The sequence below is a fragment of the Aspergillus versicolor genome (assembly GCF_001890125.1).
Source record: "Aspergillus versicolor CBS 583.65 unplaced genomic scaffold ASPVEscaffold_14, whole genome shotgun sequence".
NCBI lineage: Eukaryota > Fungi > Ascomycota > Eurotiomycetes > Eurotiales > Aspergillaceae > Aspergillus > Aspergillus versicolor.
Genome location: NW_024467537.1, coordinates 394,937 through 407,394, shown reverse-complemented (window position 1 = coordinate 407,394; position 12,458 = coordinate 394,937). Strand labels below are relative to the sequence as shown.

Genomic DNA, 12,458 nt, shown 5'->3' with positions numbered 1-12,458 from the left:
TGTACAGATATTCTATTTTCCTATATAGATCTTGGTATCTGTTATGATGGTTAGCGGGGCGCCGAAAACCGCCCCTATTACACCACCCATTTGCTGCCTGCCACCACTTATCCTATATAGAAGGCTACTGCCCCTTATAGATGAGTATATCTATTTCAGGTATCATACCTATTTCTTACTACTTTTATATTTATTATCTACTACCTAATACCTGCTGTGTAATCTATATACCCTATTTATACTCTCTTAAAAAACAATATACTTTCTTTTTTTACTTTTCTCCCTACTGCCTGACTATCCTCCAGTATACTATTCTTTTTAAGATACTATATTATCTAAATACTACTCCTTTCTAGTATAGTGCTGTAGATATCTTCTCTTTTCGTACTCTTTTTACTATTGGAGTTACTAATAGCTTAATCTAGTAGTAACTATTACTCTATTTATTTCTTAACTATCTATATCTCCGAGCACCACCGCAGAGAATCCTGCCTTCACTACTACCAGATAGATAAAGGAGAGCAACAGCAAGCCCTTAGACACCCTAGCCGCATGAAAGTAGACCATTGCCAAAACACCACTAGCGAGCCGCCTGTGGAAAGTCTCGACGGTATTTCCTGTAGGAAAATCGATCGGTGGGACTGGGCGTCCCAGGAAGCGACAAAGTGGCTCCCAGCCATCATGGACATCGAATAGTAACAAGCCACCCTTCGGCACCAGCCCATCGACTAGAGCATAGTGGTCCATGTATGCCTGGCGACCATTCTTTTCAAAATCGCCGTCAAAGACGTTTTTCCAGATCATCCTCCAGGTTCGTCCCATCCACCGTGTTTTTCCCAACAAGGCGCGATCGATCATTTCGAGCACACGTACAAGCCAGCTATCCACCAGGGGCTCAAAGGTTTTTCGCATGGAGCTACTGGGAGCCTTAGATTCTGACACATAGACAAAGAAAACAGACAAACAAGGACGTCCATACGCGTGCCATTTATCCAAGTCCCTCGTGGTTAATATGACCTTTGCCTTGGGATATGCTGCAATGAGCTCTTCCGAAAAGCATATCGCAGGGAGGTCCGATACGACCTCTTGCCTTCAGCTGTATCCAGGCGTATAGTAACAAGGGGACGGAATATACCTGGCAGTGGCCTAAAAGCTGGTCGAATTCCAGCCGCCCAAATGGCTTCCCCGTACCGTCGTATTTTGCACGCAGGCCGGCCAGCCACATTTCGTAATCTCGCGGGTTTTCTAACGTTGCGGAGTAGCCGTGATATACGTCGTGGTAGCCTAGTATTAAGAGGGCTTGCTTGAGGGCTTTGGAAATAATCACACGTTGGCATGTGTTCTCGGAGCTAAGAAAGGAAAGTCAAGCAATGTTTACTGACAGTCTGTTCCAGTGCGACTCATTCCGAGAGCTAAAATCTCCATAGAGACACTGCGCCGGCACTTCCGGCGATCAATATCCATTTGGATGCAGTTGTAGTCATAAAATCTATGGTTTGCCATCCTGAAATATAATGGATCGGTGGCATTGGTCTGCACTCGGCTGGTGCTGGGGACGGCCGCCTATGAAATGAACAGCGGTAGTCAAGTGTCATAGTCCCCGATTTGCCCTTGTAGCCTCCATAGGAATGGGAGCAATTAAGTCTAAGCAAGGGGCCACCAGTTGCATGGGCTAGCCCACTGACAGATATATTTCTTGTTACCCCCTAGTATAAGTAAGGGGAGAGTCATGCTTCTGCGTCGAAAGGCAAGTGGCATAATACTTGAGTAACCGATCAAGCTTCGACTCCAACTTGGCTGCATAGTGCTACAATATAGGCTAATATACAAGGTTGCTTATGGCTGGGACGTTGCCATAAACACCATTATTGCAACGAGCACATGGCCTTGATTAACTATTATTCTTCTGTGATAAAGTCCGAAAACGCTCTCATATAGCTCTTGAAATATCGCATACAATTTGCGTGCTGTCATGAAGTTGACATCGATAAAATGAGCCTTGCGTTAAACTTGACCCCCTGCAGCAGCCACAGACAAACTGAACCCTGCTATTTCCTTTCAATCGGACTCAGGCAAACTTGGATTTACCCAGTCCAGCATAATAAAGGCGACTATGACTGGAAGGCTTTATCGGCATCGTCAAATGCCGCGCTGATCTTGTCTGCAGAAGGCTGCACCTTGCCCATAACCTCCTCGGGCAGCTTAGCCCTTGCGGCGTCCTCGAACAGCCTTTTCTCATTGTGCAAGTTACCTAGATGGATGCGGGCTTTGGAACCAAGCCCGGACTTTTTGAATAAGGGAGCCTACGAGGACACTCCATTAGCGAGAAGCGCTTGCCCGAGAGAGAGGGGGGGGCGCGTACTTTGTCCTTGGCCGACCCGATAGCATCCAGAAGGACCGGAGCCATTTGCTCATAGTTTTCAAAGTAGCTAGAGGCCTCTTCAGGTGTGAAACTGTCGTCCTCTTCGAGATGCTTGCGGGCAGTGCGAGCCGAGAGCTCCGCATCCGAAATTGACTTCCCGACTTCCCGGGCCGCTAGGACGCCTCCCTGGTAGTTGTCAAGGGAGGCTTTGGCCGCTGTTATTCTGGCGTTCATGGCGTTCATATTGTTGATCGCCTGCGCGACATTCGCTGCTGCAGAGACCAGTGGAGCTGCCCCGAGGGCGCTCACGATGAGGAGCACAATTTGTTTGCTGAAGTGCATTTTTGTTTTTATAGATAACTTATTGCAGGATAAGCAGGAGAATACGTGATGACCAGAATCGACGAAATGCGTGGAAAGCAGAGCCTTTAAATATTCGATGCTGGAACTCGAGTGTCGGAGCACTTTGGCTGGTGTTAGTTAGGAAATACATTCTGTGTAGAATGGTGTAGCACAAGAGAAATGCTACATCATTGAGATATGGTATGTAGGGGCCTGAGGAATCTCCTGTGGTACCCATCACTCGCCAGCTAGTAGAACGACTGCCAGGTGCTATACGATACGTTCGTGGTATACATTCCTTGGATGGATAGGTGGCTTGATCCAGGTCAACAGACCAAGCGCAGTGTCACACAAATTCTGCTAGGGATAGGCCTGCACCTTACAGATCTGGAGATCCCCAGAGTCGCATGTTGCCTGACAATATAATCATTGAACCAGAATTGATAATATTGGAGCGTTCTTGGATCTGATTCTGTGCCTCTAATCTCAATATCACAAACACCTCATTAGATTGCTGCCATCATGGTTGACAAGTGCAATTGTCAGGAACATAGAGCATGCATTGGTTCAATGGTTTGCTTCTCATTCTCATTGAACAAAGCCCCGCAGCTAATCTCGACGAAGGAAATGAATAGCACCTGTCAGGCCGCGCGGGAGATGTGCTCCGACAGGCAAAGATGTGGTGGCCCAGCGCTGCATGTTCCACCAGTTGCCATTGTTGGAATGGCAATGAGACTGCCCGGCAAAGTCCGGACGTCTGAGGAATTCTGGGACCTTCTCATGAGCCAGCGCGACTGTTCGTCCGAAGTGCCCAGTTCGCGGTACAATATTGACGCCTTTTACCACCCTTCTAAACCCCAGTCAGTGCGCACTCGACGTGGATACTTCCTCGATGATGAGTATATGCAGGGCTCCGACAGGACCTTTTTCCCGCCCATGCCAGGGTCCGCAGACGGCGACCTGGATCCTCAACAGATGCAGCTGCTGGAGGTTGCCTGGGAATGTATGGAGAATGCTGGACAAACCAAGTGGCAAGGAAAGAAAATCGGGTGCTATGTTGGTGTTTTTGGTGAAGATTGGCATGAGCTGACAGCGAAGGAGCCTCAACACGTTTCGCGGGTGCATGCATTTGCAAATGGGGGGTATACACTGTCAAATCGAGTCTCCTACGAATTTGACCTGAAGGGACCTAGGTAGGTCCTCTAGAGGGATCCATAATTATCCCCTGGGCTAAGATTATAGCGTAACCATTCAAACAGCATGTTCCTCGTCCTTGACGGCTCTGCATGAAGCCTGCCAGGCCTTGTACACCGGGAGCTGCGAGTCAGCGATTGTAGCAGGCACCAATATGCTGTTAACACCTTCCATGAGTGTGACAATGTCTGAGAATATGGTTCTATCTCCAGATGGGTACTGCAAAGCCTTTGATTCGAGTGCAGACGGCTATGGGCGTGGAGAGGCTGTAAATGCTATCCTGATCAAGCCGCTCGAATTGGCATTGGCAGAAGGCGATACTGTCCATGCGATTATTCGTGGTACATCTGTCAACTATGACGGCAAGTCTGTCAGGATCTTTGCACCAGATATTGACAGCCAAGAGCGACTGATACGCAATGCATATTCAAGGGCGGGGATTCATGATATCTCTCAGACTGCCTTTGTGGAATGCCATGGGACTGGAACTAAAGTTGGCGATCAAGTGGAGACAACAGCCATCGCTCGGGCCTTTGGTGGGAAGGGTGTGCATATTGGTTCTGTATGTATTACCATGTTTTCCTGGGACCTTGGGCTAATGACCATGCGCAGGTAAAGTCGAATGTTGGCCATGGTGAAGGGGCGTCGGGGTTAACAGCAATAATCAAAGCTGTGTTGGCCCTGAAGCATCGCATAATCCCACCGAACATGCATTTCAAGAACCCTAATAAGGCTAGTATGTGTGCCTCCATGTCCCGGTATTGCTATTCATTTCTAATTCCAGTTGTTTAGTTCCGTTCGAGAAAGGTGGCCTTTGCGTCCCTACGAAGCCCACTTCCTGGCCTGCTGGCCGCAGTGAACGAGTGAGCGTTAATGGATTCGGAATTGGAGGAAGCAATGCCCATGTTAATCCCACCCAACTCTGTCTCTATGCACTGGCTCATACAATACTAAACAGATCATCCTTGATGCACACCCAGAACCCCAGAAACTGTGCCGAACAGAGGTCAACGTTCCTCGCAGCTGTCGCATCATTGTTGTGTCCGCCCAGGGCCCAGCGGCGCTGAAGTCACGCCTGGCTCAGATTGAGGCTTATCTCGTGGCTAGGCCCCATGTTGTCCATGACCTGGCTTACACACTTGCAACTCGACGTGACCATTTGTCACACCGCGGTTACTTTCTCTGCGACACCAAAGGGGATGCATCCGGACCCTACCTCGGGGGCTCGGCCGCCAACACAGAGCCCTCGGTGGTATTTACATTCACTGGACAGGGGGCGCAGTGGGCAGGTATGGGAAGAGAGTTGATGGACAATTTTGCAACCTTTCAGCATGCTATCCATGTAATGGACGAAGTCTTGCAAGGGCTCGAAACTCCACCAGCGTGGAGCATTCAAGGTATCCAGTCTCCCTAGATTGACGGCGGATAACTGATGGTCGAAATGTAGCGGAGCTTTCGAAATCTGAGAGTACTTCCCTTGTCAACAGGACGGAATACTCCCAAACCCTATGCGCGGCGCTTCAGATCGCTCTAGTGGATCTGCTGGCCAGCTGGAATATCAATCCCGCTGCCGTAATCGGTTATTCCAGTGGTGAGGTCGTGGCTGCTTACGCGGCGAAGGCAATTTCGATGGAGACCGCCATCACCATCGCATATTTGCGCGGATGCTGTGCGCAGATCTCGCCGTCCAGCGGAGCGATGGCTGTCATTGGTCTGGGCAAGGACGATGTCACGGACTTCTTGATTGATGGTGTAGTCATCGCGTGCGAGAACAGTCCTGAGAGCGTCAACATCTCAGGAGAGAAGTCTAGACTAACGACGGTCGTTAACCGCATTCTCGAAGCAAACCCAGAAACGTTCACGCGGTATCTAGCGGTGGAAATTGCGTACCACTCTCGTACGTTTATTCCCGGATCTACGTGCGTGACGGCGCTAATCTGAAGACAGCTGATATGGGAGAAGCTGCTGCAGCCTTTGAGCCAGCCATATCCCCCCACGTTACGTGCAGCGACTCCATGCTACCACTATACTCGACGGTCACAGGAAAAGTGGTGTTCAACCCTGCGCACTTGGACGCCGATTACTGGAGATCGAATCTGGAATCACCCGTTTTGTTCTCGCCTGCAGTTCAGAATCTCATTGACCAGCACAAGGAACGGCCGCTTATTTTCTTGGAAATCGGACCCCATTCTACCCTCTCCGGGTCACTGCGTCAGATCTTTGCAGCTCACTCGGTAGAAAACACCTATTACGTGCCAACAGTTGTTAAACAAGCCAGCGAGGCCCATTCGGTCATGAAAGGAGTGGGCGAGATATTCTGTCAAGGAGTCCCTGTCAACTTTGCAAATATATATCGATCTGGAAAGCTCCGGACAGATCTGCCAGCCTATCCTTGGGATCGACAAAATAACAACTGGAAAGAGAGCCGCATCAGCTACAATTGGAGATTTCGCAAGCATGCCGTTCATGAGCTCCTGGGCGCTCGGATGCCGGAGACCAGTGACTTCGACCCCGGATGGCGAAACCTGCTCAGCGTGAGGAACGTTCCGTGGCTTGCTGATCATAAGGTCCTCGGGGAACGTATATTCCCCTGTGCGGGATATATCGCCATGGCCAACGAAGCACTGCGGCAGCTGTCTGACACGCAAGAATGCACGATTCGCAATCTGCACGTCAAGGCCCCGCTTGTTCTGCCCAGTAGCGATGACACTGTGATAGAAGTAGTTACTTCAATGAGGCCGGTGCGGATTAGCGATCGCATTGATTCGAAGTGGTACGAGTTTTCCATATCATCTCATGGCGGGCGCGGGTGGACCAAACATGCGACTGGAAAGGCTTTGGCAAGCGCCGAGGATTTGGAAAGAGTTGTCCTGGAACCGCCGTCTCTTGAAAGGGCTGTCTCCTCACCGATTTGGTATACAATGCTGGCAAACCTGGGGCTGCAGTACGGCCCACACTTTCAGGGCCTCGAGAGTATCACCGCATCTCCTGTTCGCTCTGAAGCAAGTGCCACGATTCGTGGACAGGCCGTCCAAACAGGTATAACTAATGCTCTTCACCCTACTTCAATCGACAAATGCTTGCAGCTGCTCAGCGTTGCAGCCACTCAGGGAAGGTCTCTGCTGTTAACAAAGCTCTACATTCCAATGTACATCGAAGAGGTCTGCCTTGGCCAAAGTAAGGACGTAATGAGAGCCAGGGCGTTCGGGACCACCCTCGTGGGGAGTTCGGGACGAAGCAGTGTTGAGTTGGTGTCGGGGGATAGTCCTGTGCTCGCAATGCGTGGGGTTACTCTGGCCCCATTAGATATAGAAAAAGGAAGCGAGCCCTCAAAGATCCCCCTTTCGTCTCACGAAGAGTGGCGGCCAGATCTGGACTTGTTGCCTAGTCATCTTCAGTTGCCCCTGTCACAGGACTCTGAAGACACCATGGAACTACTCTTCAAGGCCCTCGGAATTTCCGTGATGCTTCTCCATCGCAACCTGTCCAACGTGGTGACACTTTCGCATACGTTGCACCGCTACAAAGCATGGCTGTAGTCACAAAGAAAGCTTCTAGACGCGCGAGGTGTTTTATCCGCTAAAAAAGAGGAAGCACGGGCTCAGCTATGCAGCGAGAGTTTAGAGCAGCAGTGGAATATCTTAGGCGAGAAGCTTAAAGCTAAGGGATTAGGCTTTATCGTGGAAGTTGCCGAGCTAACAGTACACGAATTCACGACTGCTTTTGAGGAGTCACCGTGCGCCTCGATATCTATGGCAAGGGGCAATGCACTACGCAAGCTAGACGACTGGGCCCCTTCACTGAGCAGCCTAGAACACTGGCTCTCCCTTCTTGGACACAGCAACCCCAGTCTCCGCATCTTCGAAATTGGGGGGCAAAAGGGGTCCTTGGCTTCTTTTGTGTTGCAGAATCTGGCCTCCGGCGAAAACAATCTCTACTCAAGATACACGTGGACGGATAAGTTCGACACCGACGACGCCGTCAAAGAACGACTCCAAGAATATAATCGGGTTGATTTCAAGTCGTTTGATGTCGATAAGGAGCCGTCAGCGCAGGAACTCGAGGAGGGCGGTTATGATTTAATCATCGTGTCCGACGTAAGTGGCGTGTTCTCCTATCCATTGATCATTCTGACAGCTCCCTAGTTGGCAGCTCAGACGTCGACGCCTGGAGCAGCGTTAAAGAACATTAGGAAGCTTCTCGCCGCTGGCGGACGACTTCTCCATCGTGAATATTGCCCCAGTAAGCGTTTATTCCCTAGCTTCCTATTGAACCAAATTTTATTGACAACCTTTAGGTATACCCAGTATAAAACATATCCTAGTCAGCAGCTACCCACACGCGTAATCAACCAAGTAATAGAACTGACTGATTTACTAACTCGGCACCAGGACCCATCAAAGAACCCACCTCTCGAAACAACCGACCTGGAAGAAGGTGACGACAGGATTATCCCAATCGAAACATGGGACAAGGAACTTCGGCATGCTGGCTTTGATGGTATCGAGGCAAGCAGTTATGACGGCAATTCAAGGTGTCATCTGTATCGAACTTTCGTTTCACGCGTGCAATCCGAAAGCCGCATACACGGCGGGAAGATCTATCTTCTCTGTCCGAGCGAAGGGGATTACAATATATGGTTCTATGAGATCAAGAAGCAATTGACCCAGCTTGCTTACGAGGTGGAGAAATGCACGTTGGAGGACGATATCCCACACGGCCAGCGGGTTATATCACTCCTTGACCTGCAAGGCCCGTTCTTTTCCAACATAAGCGAACAGAACTGGATCAGGTTTCAGCAGCTTGTACTTCTCAAACCTCAGATAATGTGGGTTACCAAATCCGTCGAACTGAACTGTGACAATCCAGACTTTGCGCTTGTCATGGGCGTCTCGCGAACGACACGCCAGGAGCAGGAGATCCCCTTTGCGACGTTGCAAGTCGACAACTTTGACGCGCCTTCGGCCAAAGCATTGATAGCGGTATCGCTGAAGGTCTTCGGCTCAGTACACAAAAACAGATTAATTGATGTAGACTATGAATTTGCACTCTGTGATGGGTACATTCATATCCCGCGGACGAGGTGGAGCTCTCTTACCGACAGGCTACTACACGTTCCAAACAATAATTCACCCATACGCTTGGGCATTGGCTCCTACGGGTCACTACACTCGTTATTCTGGGGCGAGTCCGAGCTTGATCCACTAGGAGAGGATGATCTTGACGTTGAGATCCAGTGCGTCGGGCTCAATTTTCGCGTAAGTTACAGACACGCCTCCGATGGACTGGTCTACACTAACTGCACAGGATCTCATGGTCGCGTTGGGAATAATGGGAAAAGAGGATGAGCTAGGTGCCGAGGCCACAGGCATTGTCAGACGAGCTGGCTCCAACGTTGGGCACTTCAAGCTCGGGGACCGCGTGATAATATTGGAACTCGGTTTGTTCTGCACGCGCAGAGTCTTACCGGCAAGTCGGTGCGCCCCTATGCCGTCGTCTCTCTCTTTGGAAGACGCCGCGAGTATGCCTGTTGTCTTTGGGACAGCAATACATTGCCTCATGGACGTTGGGAGGTTGGAAAAAGGGCAGGTGTGTGTTCCAATAGCTCGTACCACATGCGCTATTACTGATATGCATGCACAGTCCGTCCTTATCCATGCAGCCTGTGGAGGAGTCGGCCTTGCCGCAATACAGATCTGCCAGATGGTCGGGGCCAAGGTAAGTCGCCGTGATTGTTCTATTGTGCGGCCTGCCAAGTAACCCTCTCAGATTTATGCAACCGTCGGAAGTGAGAAAAAGGCGCAGTATTTGATGGACGCGTGTGGAATTCCACGAAGCAATATTTTCAGCTCCCGAGACACCTCCTTCGTCCGCGGGCTGATGCAAGAGACACAGGGCAGCGGCGTAGATATTGTGCTAAATTCTCTCGCAGGGGAGCTCCTCCATGCATCGTGGCAATGCGTTGCCGAGTTTGGAAAGATGATTGAAATTGGAAAGCGTGACTTTTTGGAGCATGGCGCCCTAGCCATGGACCTATTTGGGTGCAATCGTGCGTTTTTCGGGGTAGACCTCGTCCGGCTTCTGGAGAGGCCAGGATTTCGCACGGGGTATGTTGCCACGACAGATCCACGTATTGGGAGTTGTCTAACATTGGAATAGGCTTGTCCGCCAAGTCTTGGGCCTGTATAATGAAGGGAAAATCCGTCCCATTCGCCCCTTAAAGGTCTTCTCCAGCAGCGAAACAGCAGAGGCATTTCACGCCCTCCAGCTGGGACTTCATCTCGGCAAAATGGCTGTGCGGACACCCGAGGTATCTGAACGGAGCCTAGTTGCCCCCTCGAGACTCAACTCGCGGTTTTCACCTACACTAACCTATTTCCTCGTCGGTGGCCTCGGTGGTGTTGGTCGGGCGATCGTGACCTGGATGGTAGGGCGAGGGGCCCGGCACTTCCTCTTATTGTCCCGGTCAGCTGGTACTACAGAGCAGGACCAGTCATTTCGGCGCGAGCTCGAGCTCCAAGGCTGTACGGCAGTCATGTTTTCGGGTGATGCATCGGTGCTGAAGGACGTGGAAGCTGCCATGCAAGCCTGTTCCCACCCGATCGGCGGCGTGCTCCAGCTGTCGATGCTACTCCGGGTAAGTAAACCTGAACTGCAATGGCCCAAGGGCAAGAGATGTACTGACAAAGTGCAGGATAATCTTATCACAGAAATGAACCACGACACCTGGAAAGCAGTACTCGCGGCCAAGGTAGATGGAACGTGGAACATGCATCATGCGTTAGCGGGCAGAGACGCCAGCCTGCACTTCTTCGTCGTTTGTGGTTCCATCGCCGGAGTCATGGGGAACGCAGGGCAGGCCAACTACTCGGCGGCGAATACTTTTGTGTCCTCGTTTGCTCAATACCGGCTCCAGCAGGGCCTGCCCGCCTCTGCCGTCAATCTGGGGTGCGTCAATGATGTGGGATACTTGGCGACCCATAACACCAGGTTTCGGGACCACGCGGCCTCTGCGTCGGTGCGACTCTTGAGCGAACGAGAAGTTCTCGATGCCTTCGAGGTTGCCATCTTCTGTGCAGACTCCAAGCCAGCACCCAGGTCGCTACACGCACCAAACACTCTCACTGTTGGCATGAGTTCCACGAAGAGCATTGCCGACCCCTCCGTCCGGCCCCTCTGGGGCCCCGATGCTCGGTTTCGCAAGTATCTCGATCTGGACCTGAAATACCAGACCTCGGGTGATCCGCTCAAGCAGGCACCAACCCTCCAACACATAATCCAGGACCTTATGAAAGATCCAAACCTCATCAAGGACGTGTCTTGGAGGGAAAAGGCGATGCTCGATTTCATCGATACCCTGCAGGAGCACTCGATGTTTGCTCGGGGGCAGGACCCCAAGCAGATAGCTGCCATGCAGATTGACTCTCTCATGACACTTGAGATTCGGAATTGGTGCCGCCGCTACGGGGGTTTGGAGCTATCTCTGATTGATATTACGAGAGCGGAGACTATTGGGGGATTGGGGGACCTGATTCTTGCTGCTGTGCAAGCCAGATATATTGTTGAATAGGTGTGACTGGCTGGTGCACTGCAACATATAGAATTCGCGACTGAAATATCGATTTCCTCCCTCAAACAACTAACAGTCGTTACTACAATCAAAAATTTTCCAAGGTCTATAATATTATAATATTCTCTCTTTATAATAACCGCGTGGTAGATAGAGTAAGTTATATCTATATTATATATAACTAACGAGTAGTCTGTGTAATATTATTATACTATATAGTAGCTTAAGATATATAAATACAGCTACTAATTGTAGGAGTAGTTAGGACTTTAATAATATTAATACCAGATATATAGAATAAGAACTAGAAAACTTAGGACTAAGTAATAAGGTTAAAGATATAGCTATATACTAGTACACTAGTTAATAGTAAAGACAGTATATTAGATAATAATACTTTTAAGAATACTGGTAGAGCTAGAAGTAAAGATAGTATATCGTATAAGTAAGTAGGAAGATGCATTATATATATATAAGTTTGGTTCAATATCTTAAGTCTAGTCGAGATACAGATATTTATACCCAACATATATTGCGAGGTTTGTACTATAGTAAGAATACCTGCCGGTCTCATTTAGTTCGCTATAGCTAGGCTTTACTGTAATTGTATCTAGGCATCTCAAAGGAGCATCGGTAGGCTTCCCTTTTGCGTGATATATAGATCAGCTGTTATTGCAGTCCTCCGTCAAGCATATCTAAAATATCATTGAATGCTCTTCAATTTTGCCCGTAGTTCCTGTCGCTGCTATTGGCTCTTGAGGTAATTGTAGCATTGTTTATAATTGTCATGGCTTGCTTACCGGTTATACCTGCACTGCAGATATCCCGTTGCTAGCCTAGATGCCGGCTGGAGGAATCCCAGTCAACTCATACTCTCTCATATCCAACCATTAGATGATGACTGCATGTCACCCGGACGAATATACAGCAACAGAAATGTGGTCCTGCATATTCATCAAAATCAGGCAGTGAGAGGGGACGAAAGCAGTG

At 49.7% G+C, this 12,458-nt stretch overlaps 2 protein-coding genes across 2 annotated transcripts; one reads left to right on the top strand and one right to left on the bottom strand.

The window, feature by feature from the left end:
* Positions 1 to 373: 373 nt before the first annotated feature.
* Positions 374 to 1,557, bottom strand: ASPVEDRAFT_47094 (sulfotransferase family protein). Its single transcript, XM_040813703.1, has 4 exons — positions 1,383 to 1,557; positions 1,136 to 1,311; positions 980 to 1,083; positions 374 to 916 (listed from the first exon to the last, which is right to left on the bottom strand). Exons 1-4 carry the CDS (start codon positions 1,501 to 1,503, stop codon positions 451 to 453), a joined length of 867 nt encoding a protein of 288 aa, XP_040673668.1. The 5' UTR covers positions 1,504 to 1,557; the 3' UTR covers positions 374 to 450.
* A 1,876-nt stretch (positions 1,558 to 3,433) lies between these two features.
* ASPVEDRAFT_89138 (type I polyketide synthase) lies at positions 3,434 to 11,468 on the top strand (the record flags this gene model as incomplete). The annotated part of the gene is made up of 16 exons (XM_040818531.1): positions 3,434 to 3,897; positions 3,947 to 4,460; positions 4,511 to 4,634; positions 4,691 to 4,803; positions 4,857 to 5,295; positions 5,346 to 5,795; positions 5,846 to 7,433; positions 7,512 to 7,995; positions 8,044 to 8,140; positions 8,196 to 8,221; positions 8,290 to 9,156; positions 9,206 to 9,487; positions 9,542 to 9,616; positions 9,668 to 10,005; positions 10,058 to 10,535; positions 10,593 to 11,468. The coding sequence occupies 16 exons, from the start codon at positions 3,434 to 3,436 to the stop codon at positions 11,466 to 11,468; spliced, it is 7,215 nt and encodes a 2,404-aa protein (XP_040673667.1).
* Between the last annotated feature and the right edge of the window lie 990 nt (positions 11,469 to 12,458).